At 46.6% G+C, this 20,215-nt stretch overlaps 1 protein-coding gene across 2 annotated transcripts; it reads left to right on the top strand.

The window, feature by feature from the left end:
* The first annotated feature begins 7,253 nt into the window (after positions 1-7,253).
* Positions 7,254-18,901, top strand: tcf20 (transcription factor 20). Of its 2 annotated transcripts, none has more exons than XM_079177601.1 (5): positions 7,254-14,626; positions 14,729-14,822; positions 14,990-15,039; positions 15,203-15,303; positions 17,315-18,901. In XM_079177601.1, the coding sequence occupies exons 1-4, from the start codon at positions 7,448-7,450 to the stop codon at positions 15,260-15,262; spliced, it is 7,383 nt and encodes a 2,460-aa protein (XP_079033727.1). In that variant the 5' UTR covers positions 7,254-7,447; the 3' UTR covers positions 15,263-15,303; positions 17,315-18,901. The 2 variants fall into 2 exon arrangements, with proteins under 2 accessions (XP_079033727.1, XP_079033726.1); XM_079177600.1 differs by having other exon boundaries at positions 14,990-15,053.
* Positions 18,902-20,215: the final 1,314 nt, after the last annotated feature.

Here is a 20,215-nt window from a genome sequence, read left to right as displayed (position 1 = left end):
TGCTCGGGATGCTGAAGCCCAGCCAGCCTCTCCTCCTCCTCTTCCTCTTCCTCTTCTCTCCCCTCCGCCTCTTTCACACCCTCCCACCCTCCTCCCTCCATCCCTCCCGGTATCCGTAGTGATTGGAGGCAGGGTTCTGCGGTTGCTAGGAGACAAGGAGAGTGTGGCAGCCGGCCTCGGTGTGGGAGAGGGTTATCATGTGAGAGCGGCGAGAGACTTTAGGGGAGAGAGCGCCCCCTGCTGGTTTTCTGCCGGCCACAGAGTTCAGTGTTTTGGAGAACAAGCAAAGGGCTCACACAGAAGTGAGTGTTGTTGTGTTTGTGGGAGCCCCTGCTGTGCACTTTGTTTGTATGCTATTGATTTAAAGATTTGGTAAACACCACTTGTTCGATGGGAGCATCCCTTTAAGAGCGGTGGCTGATTATGTACCACTCGTGTCCCTCTGAGGGAAAATCCATCTTTGCATCATCGGCCTCTGTTAAGGTCACAGATTTGGAGTCGGAGCTGTTGCAAGTGTGTTTCAACCGGGCTGCGTCATGCTCTTTGATCTCGGAGAGATCCAGCGAGATCGTGAGAGGGTACACCACACCGGGTAGCAATCAAAGTTCACGATCTCGTCGGTCTGTGTCCTCAGAGCTATGTTTTCAACCACGCATTAATCAAAGCCGTGCCTCTCTGCTGATATGATACTAAGTGTCCGCGGGGCACTTAATTGTCATAGTGTAGGACACTTCAGATTGGGGGAAAAAAAGGATCAAAGACTGTGAAATTGAACCAAAGCATAACTTTAGAAGCACACACTTCAAAGGGATTGATGAACTGGGATTTCAGACAAAATAACACCAGGGCTATTTTTTCCATCCTATTCAGCCTGCTGCTGTAATGCAAGGCCAGCCTGCCAGCGTCAGAGCCCAGCTGCATGTTTGTTGTATGACTCTGACTCCATGTGGTCATCAAGGAAACTGCAAATCACTGCTGCTTTGATTGCTGTCGTATGAACTGAATGCAGCAGGATGCTAATGTTGTCCAGGCTGTATATATATATATATATATATATGTATATATATGTGTACATATACTCCTGAAGACCGAACATACAGTATTTTTTTTAAATGGCCATTTGCTCCCCCATAGTGACCGTTCTGCTGTGATGGAGTCATTATTGGTTATTATATCCGCAGGCGTTATTCAGTAGCCTCCTGACTATAGCCTCACACCTTCACATCAAAATGACACCTGAGAGTGAATTGCATTCAGGGTGAAAGCGGGGATCACGCAATGCAGGCACTTATCCGCCGTTCCTCTCGCCATGCACTCAGGTTACAGCAGTATGCTCCAGCTGAGTTTTAAAAAAACTGCCCATTCAACTTGTGGACCTTCTGCGGAGAACCAGACACATTCAACGCGTTGAAATTAATTCCATGCAAATGTTTGCACATTGACGTGTCCTCACTTAGTTCTGACGTGTCAAGGGCAATGCCATTTCATTTGTGTGTGAAGGCTTTCATGTTCGCTTTAGCTACTCAGTCGGCGCACATATTTGCTCAGATTTCTGTGCAAGTAGATGCTGTCAAAAATGTAAATGCGGCGGAGTGTATTCACAAGTTTACCTAACTGGGTTATGTTGGACATTGTAAACGTGAAGGTCTTTTACATAATGTAGTGGACGTGTTGTTTAGTGCTCATATGTATTCAAGGATCTGCAACCATTCAGCCATTCCTTTGTGCAGATACAGTGCTGGTGGACATGTTGAGCCAATATCAACCGTTAGCATTGCAGCCTTCAGATGTTCCCTGTAATGAAAATACAGTGACATGAAATCGAAGTTCTCATATTTTCTTTTTCTCATCATCATTCTAAATTTAAAAAAAACATTGCCAATGGATAGAAGACAACTAAACCGACCAAAGGCGCTTTTCAACTTCCTCCACAAAGGAAGCTTTTTGAGGCATGAAACATTGTTGCCCGCGACAAACGGAAATGAATATGAACAGATAGGTGGGAGATTTAAATACATTTCCTAGTGCCCTATCTGTATACAATTTCAAAACACATCAGCAAATTGAAAGATGGACGGTTCTGCAGGGCTGTGTGTGCACGATTGTGTGTGTGTAAGAAAAATGTGGAGGGCGTCAAGTGTGTCCAAAACCGGTCGCTTTCTCTACAACCGTGATGCTTTGAGCCTCCTCTGCAGAAGATTGTGTGCCCTTGTCCGTGATGGAGAGAGCCTGTGTGTATCCCAGCAGGCGTTCCTGTTGATTGGATAGGCCTGGCTGGCTGACTTGCTGGCCCAGAGTATCAGTGCCCTTTATCTCGCCTCTCAGCTCTCTCGCGCTTCGACTTCGTGGCAACACAAGCACACGACGGCTCGATTCAGCGGCCGAGGGGGGGGGGGGGTCTGCATTAAATCGCACATGTGAAAAGCGAGTGTCGCTACGTAGCCTAAAAAAAAAAAATTAGCCACAGTTAAGGCTCTGTGATGCAGTTGCTATGGCAACCGTGATGGAAATAGACGTGTATCTGCGAGGGGAATGAGGTGTATTGAACAGTTGTTTGGAACGCTGGGATTTCACTCTCGTGATCGACAGGTTAAGTGGGAGACTTTCGTACGGATGTGCACGCTGACTGTTTGTGTGTGATTGTGCAGTGTGTTGTCTTTGTATGTACTTGTGGGGTTTCATTGTGTGTGTGTGTGTGTGTGTGTGTGTGTGTGTGTGTGTGTGTGTGTGTGTGTGTGTGTGTGACACACTGCAGTGCATTAAAAGTGCAGCACCATGGATGGGGGGGCAATAGGGCACATCATTATGATGGTAGCAGAGTGTGAGCGGGTCTGCACTCGCTGGCCCTGTGTGAGAGCAGAGGAGCTCGGGCAGAGAACAACACAACACATTTAAATGGGGGGAAAGGTTTCCGTTTGGTGCCCCTCTATTGTCATCCTGGTCATGATGATGTTTCCGAGCTAGTCGTGTCAAATATTAACCAATGGCTAAATGTTATAATAATGATTTAAGTGGCTTTTCCTTTGTGGAAAAACAACAATATAGATGCACTGTGTGTACAATGGGGTCTGCGCTTCAGCAGTGAGAGACCACAATGAGCTGATCAAGCTTCAACCGTTGCACCGCAATCTCCCTCTAACGCAGGCATACCTATTTGCTCCCAAATTGTCTTTTTTATCTGTTATTGACTTGTTCATTTCAGACACAACCCACGGTTCCATTCAGCCCTGTCTCCGCTGCGTATTGCCTTTGTACCCTGGTGCCTTTCATTAGGCTACCCTAATTCATTTTCACTGGAGATGAAACGAGAACAAAGGAGCTGTGCTTAAATCCCTGAGCCCTGACATGTAAAAAAAAAAAAAAAAATTGCATTTGCAATATCACTATAATCTTAGATTCTGTGGTAGAAATAGGTGAAAGAAAAGCAGAGGAAAAGCAAAAGCTTCAGAGAGGGAGGGGAGGTGGAGGGATGTGATGGAGAGAGATGAGGGAGGGGGGGTGTGTGCAGGAATATGAGTGTGTATGCGTTTTCAAGGCGGTCTTTCTGTTGCAAAGAAGAAGAAGAAGAAGAAAAAAGCAGTAGTCTAACAGGAAAACGAATAGGTCGAGCTCCCGATGAAGGCGTGCAAATGCAATTCAGTGGCGGAAACTGACGTTTGAGATCTTCATGCGTTAGTGGAGGCTCGTGAGATGGCAACGTGTTTAATTTCAGCCCGAGATAGGTGGAATCACCTCAGCGGTGTGTGAAAGAGGGAGAGAGAGAGAGAGCGAGGCGAGGGAACAAGAGCGGAGGGGGCGGGGGTGTATGGACCTCTCTCTGGATACGGGACCTACAGGCACCCCGATTGTGCTCCGCTCTCATCATTTTTGGAGGTGAGGACAAAAGGAAAAAGGGGAAATCGGAAGAAAGGCCCGGGATCCGAGTGTCGTGACGGGCGCCCCCCCCCCTCCCTCCCGCCCTCCCTCCCCCGACTTCGCCGCCGCTGGTCGGGGTTGTCTGGACTCAAACAGGGTGAGGGGAAAAGCGGCGGAGCAGTCGACTCGAGACTGGGGTTTCCTGCCACAGCAGCGGGATTGTCACAAAACAGCCTTTCACTCTTCGAGGGGCCTTGTATTGCTACGTTTTCAGGTATGCATTCAGAGTGCGTTAGCTAGCCCGTCTCTGACTGACTTTGCCTTTTCCCCCTCTGGCAAACGTTAGCTGTAGTTTGTTGAAGGAAAATGTCAGGCTGCGTGATGGTCTGATGCGGTACCCACACCGGGTCTCTCGCCAGTAGACGTTATGTATGCTAGCTAACGCGTTTACTCACAGCCCCACTGGGTTTCTGAGGGGGGGGGGGGGGGGGGGAACATCTGCACCTAATCACCTCTCTTTTGTAGCTAAACGCTGCCTGGCTGCCCCGTGTCTTTTTTCTTTTTGTAGCCTGCTACAACTATAGCTGTGTGCACGTTCTCGAATGCGCGTGATAACGTAATAAACGCAAATTAGCCGGCTTGCTAGGACGCTAACGGTTGTAGCTTAGCTAGCACCCGACGTATGCGGCTGCATCGCGTATTTAATTTGCAGTGTGTGTGAAGGTTTTTCTTCTTTTTTTTTTTAAGCTAACGCTAACCCCTCAGAGCTAAAAGAGGCAGCACTGCACAGCTAATTGTAATGCGTATTGCTACTGGCTAACGTAGCCACTGAGGCAATCGTACAAAAAAAGCTAGTGTTGTGTGTTTGATGACAAGCAAAGACGACAAAACCCATTGGAATACAACGGAGCTGGCATTTGATCACAGTCTGAAAAATAACATTGCGTTTGCTCGCAACAATTAGGCAGCTATGCAATTGATCGACTCGCTGACAGACTGCATTGAGCCCGTTTTTATTCACGCTGCACTGTTCTATTGTGATCGCTGCTGCCTGGTTGTGCCCAGTGAGCTGCTGTAATTAATTAGTAATCAAGGTAGGGGCTAGTAGACGGATGGAGAGCAGTAGTGTCCTCCTCTAACTTTTCCATTTTTACACTGCATCAACCCACCAGCTCTGACCCTCAGTTGTGACACCCTGGACAGAGACCTGTGTGCAAATATGTCTGACTCAAATAGATTTACAAGCAGTGACTAGATCGTTGTGTGTAAGCCCGCCCTGGTGCTGTTGTTTCCCCCATGCTCATCCAACTGTCCACCACTTTCTCTGTGCAGAAAGCAATGCATTACATTGGTGATGATTGGTTCACACTACTGATGAGGTCGACCGATAAGCAGCACCAGTTACCCATAGACTAATAGTCGTGATCACAAACGGCGAGGGCTTGTTCTCGTGTGGCCCAGTGTAGGTCGACACTTAACAAAAGTCGCCCAAAGTTGTGTTTGGGGCCATTAACCATTTTACAGTGTACAATAGAGGATTATGTCACACGCTGCAATTATGGGTGCTGACCTTAAAGATGTCGTAATGCCTTTTAATTGTCACCCCTTAATCATTAAAGCCTGTTAAAAGACGTTAAATACACTAACGGTTATGGCCTTTAGTCTCTTGTTGGAGAGACTGCCTCTGTCCTGGCTCCACGGGCTTGTTTGTTTACATGTGAGGTAGTGTTTGTGACCTTGTCTATGTTACTTTGTTGCCTTAATTGCGTGCTGCCGCCAACCCATTTTTCTCTTCTCCAGCAGCCCTGTTTGTTATCAGTCAGAAGAGACAGCTTAGGCATGTATTGTTAAAGCTCCAACCACAGTAAAGGCTGTACTCCCAGTGCATATTTAAACAGCAGCGTTGATGTGAGGCCAGCAGGCCTTTTTAAGTTTAGCGGGCAGTGTGTGTGTGCAACAAGGAAGCAATGATAACATTGTTGTTGGTTCGGTGAATATATTTGTGATGGACCGTGGTGATTTTCCTGCTAAAAAATAAGTCCACTTATGGGAAATGCCGATGTAATCTGCAATATATGATCCTAGCAACACTAACTTTTTCAGTGCAAAGGCTCAAACCTAATTAAATTAGTAGTAGTTGCATTGATAAATATGTCTTAATTTACCATTGAAATGAGATTGTTGAATAGAATACTCAAACTGAATATTAAACTAGAGGCTTTGTATTGCTATTGAATGCCCGCAGTATATTCTTCTTTATATCTATTACAGACATGTAGCACAAGGTGTGGTAAATAAATGATACCTTTTCATGTTTGTGTGCTAACTATTTTGATTCATCTTTTGTGTTTGCAGAGTTGCAAAGGCTTCTGGTCAGCAGCTCCTGGAAAATGAACGTATCTGCATGGAAATACTGAAGAGAAAACCGAAAGCAGGTGCCTGAATTGACTGAGCTCGAGGTGGAATAAATGGATTACCCTCCTTTCGGAAAATTGTTGCCATGGAACTAGGTAGAGTTAAATGGTGGTGAACATAATGAAGCAAAGGTAAGACAGCCACATGCTGAAGATAGAGGAGAGCACCGAGAAGAATCTGAACACAGACGAGGGAAGAACGATTACTAAATAGGGACCAAAGACTTCTACAGTCCGAATGAATGCATGCCGTAGCAAAAAAACAACAACTAACAACAGTATTTGAAAGGGAATGACCAAGAAAAAGAACATCTCAAAAAGTATTACACTCTGCATCCAAGAGCTGATGAGAATATCAATGGAGTGTTTGCCTCTGGGAGTGTTCAGTGAAGGTCTGTATTCAGACCTCTTGATTCAAGTTACTGCTGTTTGGGTCTCACACAGGTGTGAGTCAGGTCCTGGCAAACGCATTGACGGACTGAAGGATTGTCGTGACGGAACACATTCTCGATGGTTTTATTGAGAGATTTTTTTTGTTTTTGTTTATTTGCACAAGATGCCATTGGACCACAATTCAATTCCAACATAGCTCTGTTTGCTTGAGCCGTTGTTATAGCAGAGAGTGTACATGTAAAGACATTTGAACATCTCACATGGTGGTGTGTCAGACGTGATATCATTGCCTGCTCGGTGCCAAACTGCTTCAGCTTCATTGGAATGACTGCACAGTTTTAGTCTTGTATTTTTCTGCAGTAGAAACCTGCTTCACTATATATTTCTTTTTCTTTTGAAAGTTCCATTTTTTTTAAGACCCAGCTGTACAGTGAACTTTTTTTTTAAACAAAAAAAAAAAAAGTGAAAATAACCATACCATCGTCACATTGAAGAAGTAAGACTTTTACCATTTGGCCTTTTCATATATTGATAAAACCATTGTCTGTTCAACCTCACTACCCACTTTCTGCTACAAAAAAAGTGATTATAACATCTGCCATAGATATTCCTCAGCTTGAACTATTTGGTTTTCCAAAGCATTTCCTTGTTTTACTGCCAGGCCATAGACTCTTTTCTTTGTCATTTATGGTTACTGCCGTAAGCCTTCCAGTTTCTGATCAGAAGCATTCCCTGGTGTAGACACTGACGGTTATTTCCATTTTCAATCCAAACTTGGAAAAACAATGCAGAATTTTTCTAACAGTCCGGTTCCCCCTTCGCTTCCCCCGGGGTTCAGTGGGAGGGGTGGAGGGGGAACTCCGTATCCCCCTCAGCCAGCAGATCCCCAGATTTCCCCAAGGATGACGGATGATTACGCGGGGATGCAACAGCAGAGCCTGCACAGAGGCCATCACCACCCCAGTCAAGCCAGCCACATGCTTGCGTACAGTGCTAGAAACAGAGGTGCTGTGGAGGCATCGCCAACACAGGGTAACATTCACAGCGCCAACACTAACAACCCCTACAGGAAGGAGGCTATGGATTATTATTTTTCGATGGCTGGAAAGGACAGGCACAGACGAGGGGGCATGGCTTATGGGGCAGGGTTTGGGTACCCTAATATTGATGGACATATACCTCACCAGTATCGGCATGCTGGATCTGGCACTGCACCAGCATCTGGCCTGATGTCACCATATCCAGTAGACTATGGCTCAAGTGCTGGTTCGACTGGAGGTGCTGTTGCTGGTGCTGGAGCGTTCTCTCCTTCTCATCAGTACAATATGAGTCAGAATGCTGCAATGCAGTCAGTGCCAGGTTCTCCGATGCAGCACCGGCAGCTTGGACAAACCTTCCCAACTGTCCACCATGGACAGCAGCATAGGAGCTACCCACACTCTGGGCACAGGATGACCCCTCAGTACCCACACTACTCCCCACAGGGTGGAGCATCCACAGGGTCATCAGGAATGTACAGCCCTCCTCCACAGAGATATCTCGACGGGGCTGCTAGCGCGGGGTTCGATCCCAAAGTCAACAGTTCTCCCAGTGTCAACTCTAGTTCAAACTCAGTCTCCAGTTCAGTTGCTGCTAACAATGTGGGGCCAATGGAGAATGTACAGCAGAGTTACCATGCTTCAAATTATCCTGGATATTCCCCGCAGACACTTTCGCTTCACAAGCAAACCACACTACAGCACCGCAACTCGCAGCACAACTTAGGGGTAGGCTACGACAACTCTCTCAAGATGCAGCACCAGGGCCCGTCTCCAGGCTCTGTATATGCTAAACATCATCAAGCCTCCAATCCCAGTATACCTCAAGCAGCGTCTCAAGAAATAGCCAAATCCCCAATGCATCCCAATGCTCAACAAACCCAAATCAACCAAAACTTTAGCCCGATATCCAACCCCTCACCAGCGGCCTCTGCAGTGCATTCCCCCAGTTGTAGCTCCTCTCCGTCCCCTTTGATGGGCGTCTCAGAGGTACATGCAAACCCCTCAGGTCATGGTCCTTCGCATCCTCCTTCGTCAAACCCCCGTAGCAGCCATGGTCAAGGTAGATTACTGCAGACCATGCCACAATTAAGTCCAACACCCAACTCAAATAGCAGCATCAGTAGTTGTGGTAGCAGTGGCAGTCATAAAGCTCACAGCATGAGTGCAGTTGGAGGGAGCAGTCTTCCTCCAACAGGCCGAAACAAATTGGGTTTAGGCACAGGAGTCGGATCGCGAGAGGAAGGCCCCTCTATGTATTCGTGCTCTCCACTTGACAAAATGCAGGATGCTGGCCTGAATAGTCTTAATGCCTTGAGCTCGCAAGTAGCCAATTTACCAAACACAGTTCAGCACATGCTCCTCACCGACTCAGTGCTTTCGCAGAAGAAGGGGAAGGATGTGGGGCAGATGCAACAGGCAATGCATGGCGCGCCCCCATCACAACCAAGAAGTCGAAATGTGAGTGCAGCCTCAAGCACGAGCACAGTTAAAGACGGAAGTGCGCCAGGGATCGGTGATGGAGCCAGCTTAGACGCTGGTGCCGATGAAGACTCCTCACTGATGTCAGTTGGAGGCTCATCGGGAACCAAGGTGGACCGTGAGGAGCAGTTTTCTGAAGGGGAACATGGGAGAGTGAGGCAGATGAGTGGTGCAAGCAGTGGATCTGAACCAACCGGCTATCACCCTCCCTCTCAGAGTCAAACGCAGACTGGGCAAGCATCAGCTGTCAAAACAGTTGCCTCCCATTCATCGTCAAAAGAACCAAGTGTTTCCGAAACTAAAGCAAACAAAGCACGCGTTCCCTCTTCGACGTTATCTCCATCCTTTGGATGTCAGTCATCAGAGACTGGCCCAACTTCACATTCAACACCTCCAGTTTCCTCCTCTCCATCATCCACCTCCTCCAGTATTCCTCCTCCACAGCCAAATTGTGTCTCAGAGCCTGGTCTCGCATACAGTGACCACAGAGTTGGTGGCCATAGGAGGACAACAGAAATAAAAAAGGAGGTCATCAAAAATGAAAGTGAAGGCCCGGTTGACAAAACGGAGAAAGGCCGTAGCCAAATGCAGCGAGTTGGAGAGGTCAATTGTCAGGACAAAGAAAACAGGTTGCACACCGCATCCAGATTACACAATAATGAGAGGGGAGAAAAGCACACGTCTGAGGAGCACCAGAGTGCCAGTGGTGTCGGTGTGATTGTTTCAGCTCGGTCTGAGGGAAGTCACGCTGAAAAAAGCAAGCATCCCCAAGGCAACTGCATAGAAGAGAAACACTCTCTCTTAAGAGAATCGAGCAGCCATAATGGAGAGGAAGGTGTAGATCTGAGTTTATATTCCTCCCTTCACCAAAAATCCAATTTTGGACGGCCTCAAAATCCTCCCCAGTCTGGACCGCATAAATATGGCTACCCAGAATCCACATATGGCTCAGATTTGTCGATGAAAAGCAGAGGGAGGGCTGGCCCGGCGGGTGTGATGGAATCAAATTCCAGATACTTGGGGTATCAACAATCACAAGCTGGTTATGGCCCTGTGCATCCAAAAGATGCTGGTTCTGTAGCAGAGGCTTTGGTAAAGAGAGGGCAAGGAGCAGGACCTAAAGGTCATGAGGATAATTCGCAGCAATTTCCAAGCCTTTTACAGGAGGTTCTTCAAGGTTACAATTTAGATCGACGTTATGGCAGACCGGAGCAGGCCTTTCCTGCCCATCTCCAAGTTCAACAGCCGTTTCAAACCAGACACCCGTACGGCATAACTGAGGCGTCGGCTCATTCTGGACAAATGGTTAGCACTGGAAAGCCTCCACATCCGAACCAGAGGCATGGAAGTGAGCCTAGTTTTACCACAGATGCTCAGTCCTCAGTGAAGTCTGAAGTGTCTATTACCAAGATAATGCAAAATGCTGAGAAAAATGACATGGGCGTGTCCCAGAGCCATTTAACACAGGTGGCCGAGTCCCAGCAACCCCCAACAAAACATATAAACTTAGCGGACTATTCTCTACCACAGAGAAAAGCCTTATCAAATGTGTCCACTCCACCCTCCGCTGTGCAGGAGCTCCTTTTGCAAGAGCCAGAGCCGCTAACGGGCAGCATTGGTCAAATTGAGTCTCAAAAATCATCAGGCTCCATATTAGCCCCATCAGAGCGGCGCTCTGTCATCTGTGATGTGTCGCCAAACCGACGCAGCACACCAGAGAGGGACCGGGAAAGTGACAGAGAGAGAGAGCGGGACAAAAGTGTGAGTGGAGCCTCTGTGATTCAACAGCCATTTTCCTTTCCCGCAGCAGCCAATGAGCTGAGTAAAAAGGATATTGGAGAGAAACAAGTGGTGAAAATGGAAACGGCATCAAAAGAGGCTGTCTTAGACACATTACAGACTGATCATCTCGGCAGTGGTTGCACTAACGATGCTGATATGGAGTATCATTCCAAGTCTGCTCATTCATCCGTTGTGATGAATACTGACCCCTACAGGCGAGGTAATGTTGATATTACCCCCCTGGCTCCTCATCTTTTGAGCACGAACCCTTTATCTCCACCTTCAAGGCATCAGTCCTATCTTCATGGCGTTGATTTATCAACGGGCAGTGGCAGCGGTTTTCCTGGTTATCGATTTGGAGATGCAAGAGAAGGGCACATGATGCCACGCAGTAACCCCCATTTTCCCTCCCACCATCCGTACCACAATTTATCCCCCCAGGCACAGTCCACAAATAAGCTTCAAATGTACCCCCACCCTCGTGGCCCCCCTCATCACCCCCATGACATGAATGACTGGGTAAAAGCAATGAACAGGCCATCAAAGGAGATGATGATGCTCCCTGGTTCTTCTCCGGGAAGACATAAGGTCAGCCAAACAGAACCGAGGCAGAGGATGCTCTCACAAACTGACATGCCCGGAGAACTGCACGCAGCCAAAACTTCCCTCCATCATCAAAGCGCTTTCTTCGATTTGAAAATGTGGGAGTCGACACACTCTGGCAGAGAAGGCGCTAGAATGATGGAGGGAGACTCCTTCTACAGAACACAACCTCCTCCCCCCCCTCCTTCTGCTCCTGTAGCTTCACACGGCCCCGTTCCACCACAAATGACTCACGGCCTAAATGCTGCCGAACCTGAGGTCCCCAGAGGAGCCGCAGAGGAAGCCAAACATCCCTACCCACCTCCTCCACCCGGCTCCGTCAAGCCTTCTGCCGACATGAACTCCGCACAGGTGCAGCGTCAGGCTAAAGCCGGGGGTTCTGGAGACACAAACCCGCTAATATTGCGAAGGAGAGTTCGTTCTTTCATCTCTCCTATTCCCGCCAAAAGGCAACTCCAGGACGCGTCTCAGCAGAGAGCTGCCACAAATTCACATCACTCCCCCGGGGCTCAGTCTGAGTCGAGCCATCACAATGAAGATGACTCATCCAGTTCAGATATCCCATGTCCCCGGCTCTCTTCCCCTCTGCCCGGAGAGAATACCTATTCACAACCTCTATCTCCATCAAGTGGTAATGCCAGGGCTATGCCTCCCAGGAAAGGCCGAGGTTTGAAACTGGAGGCAATAGTGCAGAAAATCACACCAAATATTAAAAAGCCAGCAGGCCATGTTGATGATGAGTCAAATCATTATCCAGGCTTCTCTCACTCAGAAATACCACCGTTTAATGATTCACAGGACCAAGACTTGGCACATTTCCCTCGGGTTGCAGGAGGGGATGATAGTTACATGGATGACAGTCCTTCATTAAGCGACATGATTTCCTTCAGAGGAGTTGATGAGACCGGGCCTTTACCTCCGTCTGCCTACCCATGTGATCCTCATCAGACGTCCCAAACCCTAAAACAAGACTTTGACTTTGGATTGGGATCCACTGTTTCGTCGGCATCGGGTGACAAGGAGGATTTTGCTTTGCTCGGACCTTTACCCCCTCCGCCACCTCTTCCTCGCCCAGTCCAGGGTTCCCCACCTCCGTCTTCATCTGCCCTGTCAGACATTCAGCATTTCACCAACACTTACCAGCAGCTTGAGACAAGAAGAGGGGAGCACTCTGCGGCTAACCTCCTTCGACAGAAACTTCAAGAATCTGACATGGGATTTGATGATTATCCGGGCAGTGACTACTATGGAGCCACCCCACCCCACTCTCAAGGAAACTTGCTGAGTAGGCAACATCCGATGTCCTCTGGCAGCCTGTCGCCACAAGATTCCAAGCTACAAGACAGCTCCGTGCCTAAAGGCTATTTCCCATCTGGCAAGAAGAAGGGGAGGCCCGTAGGGAGTGTGAATAAACAAAAAAGGGCCCAGAGCCAAGGCCAGACACAGGGGCCTGGTCAGCCCCAAGCACAGGCTCAGGACACAACTGAGGGTGCTCCCTCAGCCCCACCCGAGCCAACTACAGCTGATGACACATCCCCACCGCCGGTGCAGACTGCGTGCAGCACACCACCCCCTGAAGCGCCGCTGCTGACCGACAATAAAAACACTCCCCCACTGACCCCACCCATTTTAACCCAGATAGTGAAAGTGGATGTTGAGAATGAGGACCTGCAGCCAGAGATCGAGGTCAAACCAGTGCGAAGGAGACGCAGAGGTGGAAAAGTTGAGGCTGAGTCACTAGAGGCCAGAGGACGACAGAGGAGGAGAAGGAGAGGAGCAGGGCCGACGGCACCGTCAGTGGCCAAAGTTGACCCAGATACACCTTTAGGGGGAGGAGGGAGTCCTGGCACCAATAGAGTGTTCGCGGACCCAATTAGAAAGGGCCCGTTTTTTCCGCACATACACGTGGAGAACAAAATACCAGAGATTGGGGCAGTGTGCTCCATTGTAAATGCTGAGGAGGAGAAGATGAAAGGAGAGCGTAGTGCAGTCGGAGGGAGAGTGGGCGGGAGCGATTCTCCCCTGACCTCGGCTCCTTCCTCCCAGTTATCTCGGAGAGACAGAGAATCGGAGAAAAGGGACACAGACGAGGCGGAGACGACACTTGAGTCGGGAAAAGCACTTCCTTCATCTGGCTATATAGTTTCAGGCCCCGTGATTACAGAGACCAAGCACTCCGGCCGCCTGCTCTGCTGCCTGTGTCAGAAATGGGCAAATTACAAACACCTTGGAGATCTCTACGGACCTTTCTATCCAGCCGAATATGCTGCAAAGCTCCCCAAGAACCAGCCCCAGGTCCGACAATGTCAAGCGGCCACGGGCACAAACAAAACGGGACAAAACTCAGACGTGAGCTCAAATGCTTTGAGCACCAACCAAGACACGCAAACACGAGATGCTCAGTTTACCAAGCCCCCGACTGAGAGTGACTATGCCATCAGCCTGGATTCAAACGCAGTGCCTCTCCCCACTAGAGTCAGAACTGCCCCGACAGCTGGTGGAGAGGAAATGATGATGCACATGACTGGCAAGTTCAGTAACACCGCCTCCTCCTCTTCCTCGTCCTCGTCCTCTTCGTCCTTCTCCTCCTACACCAGTAAAACAACGTCTCTGACCTGGGACATGAATCTAGACATCCGGCCAATCCCGAAGCTTAAGAGAGAGCCAGACCTTGATGCAGACAAGCAGCAGCAACAGCCGCAAATCCAGCAGCAGCAGCTGCAGCAGCTGCAGCAGCAGCTGCCGACAGACGAGGCTCAGCAACGACCTCAACACAGAAAGCTGACCTCACACCCCCGCTTTAAGAGGAGGCACAAATCCAGCGAGGATTCCCCCAGAATGGTGCCCTCCAACAGTAAGGCGTCCCTGCCCTTCCAGCCCCCTCCGCCCGCTTTGGACTCCCTGGGACCCTTGGCACAACTCGCCCAGCTGCCTCAGATGCCCATGGACCCCGAGGAGCTGTGGGTCCATGAAGGATGCATAGTGTGGACCAGTGGGGTGTATCTTGTCAATGGGAGACTGTATGGCCTGCAGGAGGCACTAGATGGCGCCAGAGAAACAGTAAGTGTCTTCTTTATCTATTCAGTTTTTGTTTTGGGAATTTTCAGCCTTGTAACTTATTTCTGATGTTGATTGTTACTGTTTCTTTCTGTCTCTGCTCAGTGCTGCTCATACTGTGAGATGGTTGGCTCCACCCTGGGCTGCTACAGCAAAGGCTGTACACTCCGCTACCACTACATGTGCGCCATCGAAGCAGGTGAGTGGATGCAATAAATACAGACGCACTCTAGAAAGAGAGTTGACGTTAAATGCAGTTTCCCAATAAGGGTTTGTGCCTGTTTAAAACACATATTGTCCTTTTTAATGTAAGAGCTTTGCCTGGTGGTTTCTGTATTGTACTAAAACTCCCTGTCGCTCTTCCAGATTGCTCTCTGAACGAAGATAACTTCTCAGTGCGGTGTCCGAAGCACAAGGTAAAGAAGGAGAGGTTGGTCTTCGTTTTGTGTGATTCACTCTCATTTTCCTTTGCCATTCTAGATCCTCACCACACACTCGCACGTCTCTTCATCGAACCCTGACAGTTTTATTTCTGTCTCTCTCTCTCTCTCTCTCTCTCTCTCTCTCCCCTCCACTCAGTTTACCCAGAGCATCCGGCCAGCCAAGTCAGTGTACGTGGAGCAGTCAGAGAGAGGCTGAGAGAAACGCAGAAGAAGAGGAGACACCGGAGTCTGGGAGCTGTAAGTTTAGACTTGGCTGTGTGTGTTTGTGTACCTATGTGTCTACAGCATGTGTCATAGTGTGAATTAGGGATGTAAACAATTAACCACCAAGAATAATTTGGACCGGTTACCTATGTCGGTCTAGGTTAATTTAAGGTCTAAATGTACCTGTGTTTATTTAACATAGGAAAAAGGAAGCTCTGGTGCCAAATATTGACTAATGGGGCTGATCAGACGGGACATCCGGCCCAGGGTGTGTCTGTGTGTCCAGTTGTCTCGCTCTCAGAGCGAATAAGAGGGCAGGCAAAATCAAAGTGCGACGATAAACTTCAGCAAAGCCAACAGAAAATGCAGTGAAAGGGAAGACATTTACACCACAAAACATTAAAATGTCAGCTAACGACAATGCTGAGCCAAAGATCATTGAGTCATTGGAGCCTTTATTATTATTATTTCTATTTCTTGCTTTCAAAAAATGGAATGGAAATGCTCGCGTGACCTCGCGTGTATCCATATGAGTCATGGGCGATATGACGAGCTCATCATTCAACACAACATCGGTTGGTCACGATAATGGTCCTCACTCTTAAGCAACGCCTGCTTTTGCACTATATTCAGTCTCTCTTTTTCTCTTAAATAATAAATAAATTGACAACATGCTGGCACATTTCAGATTTAGTTTTATAATTGTAATTTCTGGTGCTGTTAGATTGCTGCTCGGCCACCCTATTATTGTGGTGCGTGCAGGAGATTAAACCGTTGTGGACAGCAGTGAAAATGTCGCTTTTGAAAAGGCTAAACGCCAACAAATGTGGATTGAAGCTGAATATTTTGGATATAATTACATATTTTTTTCATTACATAATGACTTCTTGCCTGAGATGATTACAGAGACTAGAACACAGTGTCGCATCGCTCACTTTGTGTCAAACAGAATACGCAAGTCTGCCAGTGACTCCATCCACAAATAGCAACCGAGCCATAAACCCCCATCACAGTGAGCAATCCACCCTCAATCATCGGGGCAACAGAATATAAAGGGCAGTTCCTACTACATGAGTGATCTAATTTATTGATCTCTGCGCTCACTTCCTATACATTATGGCCACTTTGTGTGTGTGTATTTATATCCAGCCTAAGTCTCTCTCTCTCTACATCGTCATGTTTCTTAAAAACAATATCGTCAGAAGAGGAATTTCTACGTTTGCCCAATCTTAATCCAGATAGAATCATATAGACTGGAAAACGCAGCTTCCCTAAATGGGTGTTAACGTGTAATGTAATGCTGTTCTGCAGCCGGCTCTAGTGTAAAACCGCCCGGCGCGTTCAATCACCACAAATACATTTTCACCCGGGAAACATCGTTTGTCTGGAGACTGGTTTCTCATTAATGGACCTTCAGTGAATGGGCTCCAATTTATTGCCTCAGGGCTGTTTATACCTTTTCTATTCAGACAATTTAATTTCACACGGCAATGCAATACCTACTCTACTCTTTGTTGGCTGGTTCTTACAAAAAAAAATAAAAAATCCTCCCGCTCTCCCACTCCTCCTCACCTCACCTTCGTGCTGCTGCCTGTCACTCGCTCTCACTCTCTCCCCCTCACTTCCAATCAGCCTGTCCTCATGGAAACTAAAGACACGTATATCTCCCCTTCTCCTTCTCTTCTTGTAAGATCACAGCAGATTGCTAATGGTTTGCTCAGGATTGAGCGACTTTTCTCCCTTACTTCATCACATTTTGTGCAAATATATTATTTTCCTTTTAAATCAGTGGATTAAAAATGAAAGATTCATGTTTTATGCTTCAACTTACACATTTAAATGCCGGTGCTTCAGATAATCAGTAAAGGACTGTGTGGTAATAATAACCGGTGATTGTCGGCCTAACGGTGCACTTCAAGAGACTTTTAAAAGAGGTCCTCCCCATTAAAGAAATGGTGCTATTGTGAAAGCAGAAAGCATTCTTCGTATCAAAATGCGCGGGTCCTTGTTGATCATACTAACCTCTATTTGTTCCCTTTCCAAGGTTCGTTTGGTCAATAGAAGACTGAGGAGTGGGACTTGTTTGTGAAGCAGCCCGAAATGTGAAAGGACAGGACTGGCATCCGTGACGGAGAACAACAAAAGGGAATGTACAATTTCTCAACGGGCGTTATTTACATGTAAGACAATGGAGAAAAGAAACCTTTTTTTTTTCTTTTTTCTTTTTTTTCCTCTAAGAGAATTGTTGCTCTTGACTAAAAAGAAGGAAAAAAAAACAAACATGAACATGCAACAGAGCGGAATGGAGCTACAAGTAAAAGATGAAAAATGAGACGTCAAGACGGATGGTGGAACTAAAGGAACTTTTTTTGTAGAGAACAAAAGAAACAAACTTCCTCTCTAGGCTTACTTTGATTTTCCTCAGACACCTTCAAAGTGTTAAACTGGTGTTTCTCATCATCTGTATAATCATTATCCGTTTTAAGTGTTCTTTTGGTTGCTTTGCAGAGGCGTTTTAGGAGCAAGTTGGGCGTCAAACCCAGAAAAGAAACGGAGAGAATTTTATACCCTCTCACAAGTAGTATTGTATCTTATATTACGATGACCACAATTATTATTTTTAGTCCTCATTATTATTATTATTATTATTTTGTATCCTCGTCAGTATTTACTCATGAAAATGAAATGGATGTATCTCACTTTATATTCTGTCAACACATGATTTGGATTTATTTTTTCATTCCTGGAGAGGGAGGAGCCAGAGCGATGTCTGGAATGTCAGGGTCGAGTTTGCCACAAAGACATTATTGCCTTGGAGAACGGACATCTGTTGCCTTTCAAAAGTCATGTGTATGAGTGTGAAATGTGTGTGTGTGTGTGTGTGTGTGTGTGTGTGTGTGTGTGTGTGCGAGAGAGAGAGAGAGAGAGACAGAGAGAAAGAAACTGAAAAAAAATGCCGATATCTGGGTCTTTGATTCCATTTTTGGTCCTTTTTGAAAAGTGTTCTTATTTTTCATCACTGGGGTTTTTACGGTACAGATAGTATTCACGAAAAAATCCGATGGACACAATCTTATTTTTCAAGTACAAATGTTCGTTATGTGTAAAGAGAGGGACCGAGGAGGGGATAACACTATGGACTAATGCGTGTCTGCCACCTTTGACTGTGCTGACGGCAGGAAGATGAACGGGAGGACACGGACGCGTTTCCACCGTGTACCGGGTGCACACGTGCGCTCGTTCTACGCGGGAAGTTCCTTTATGACTGGCACGCCGCCGTACAGTGATGGAAAAACATTTTTTTTGGGGGGGGGGAACTGGAAACTTTGGAGAAGGTGTCGTATGAACGGCTGTGATCGGCCAATGGGGGAGTAAGCCTTACCGAGTACTTCTGAACGCTTTCACTCTCGAGGCGACACGGCAGCGATTCCATTGGGAGATGCAAAATCCATTCAAAAGAAGCATTGCCATAAAATTTAAAAGTGAGTCGTACATGGTGTTGTCTTTATCATTTTTTATTGTTATTCTTGTAAAAAAAAAAAGATTAAAAAAGTCAAGCTGAGAAGAAGACAGTGACACTATCAAAACCATGCTGTATTAGAGACCTGTCAATATGTATATGAATTATGAATACACTTAAAAAAAAAATGCTTCAAGTAAGCTCCTCTAATTGTTTCTGAAAGTTATTTTTGTCAATTTTGTTTCATTTGACATTTCTTTGCCCCTATTTCTTTCCCACCTTCTCTAAATTCTCCCTCTTTATCTCCTGCACATGTATTCTCAATCATCTCTGTAGCTCACATGTACGTAAGCTGTCTCCGTCTGTCTGTCCCGCTCCCTCGTTTCTCCTTCCTGCCTTTTCAGTTTGAGGGAAGAGCATAAACCCTCTCTGACTCTGTCAGACGGTTTTTAGAAGAAGGGCTGTGAATGCATCTTCTTGAGTCTAGAAACCGGTCTACCAGGTCAATGCGGTTTCTGTCTGTCTGTCTGAAAGAAAAGAGCCATACGGTGAAGAATGTGACTTAAAGAAACTAGAGCAGCTTTGATGTAAAGACAAAAAAAACAAAATGAAAGCAGACATTTTAAACATGTATATGATCGGCTGTTTATTTGTGCATTAGCTTAGGTTTTCTTTGTCATAAGTGGAACTATGATTAGCGACATATAATGAACCAAAATGTAAAAGGATTCCTGCCAACCAGGGGCACTTCTGCAGACGATACAGGGTGGAGTAGAAAAGTGTTGCATCGGTTAATACAAGAGAAGACTATTTCATTTAAAAAAAATTAATAATATGGTTGAAATAGTGAGCTAACAGTAAAGGATAAACAATTGAAATAGTTAAAAGTAATGGATAAAACGTTACGGATAAATGGATAAATAGCTCAAACTAATGGGGCGCGAGTGAAATAAAGTAACGTGAGAGTTTAAATAGTGAGGCCAAATGAATGGATACGAGGTTGAAAGGTTCAACTCCTCAAAGTAGCAGGCTAAAGGAATATAAACTTGACCAAACCGACATAAAAATGTACAGTTCAATGGTATGGAAAAAAATGTATGTAACAATGTACAAATTCATATAATTAACAGTGTGAAACAGCAACCAGTTTAGTGTTTGGTTCAGGTTCCTTTTATTTGTGCACCCGTCTCGACACACATTACAATCAACACAGACAAACATGATAAAAGTACACAAGGCTACAAATCAGTCAATCACCAGATAAAATAAATAAGTACACAGACGTTGCTTCTATAGCGTCTGTGCACTGTTGCTGTGATTTGTTCACCTGAGTGATGGCTGCTGGAACAAAGCTGTTTTCATACCGCTTTGTTCTGCACCGTGGGACTACACACCTCCGTCTAGAAGCAAGAAGCTGGAATCGTGTGGTCTCTTTTAGAAAGTGAGTCATTATCCTCTGGCAGCAACATAAAACCTTTGCAGTGA

The sequence above is a fragment of the Pholis gunnellus genome, assembly GCF_910591455.1.
Source record: "Pholis gunnellus genome assembly, chromosome: 17".
Classification (NCBI taxonomy): domain Eukaryota; kingdom Metazoa; phylum Chordata; class Actinopteri; order Perciformes; family Pholidae; genus Pholis; species Pholis gunnellus.
This window is presented reverse-complemented; position numbering and strand designations above follow the sequence as displayed.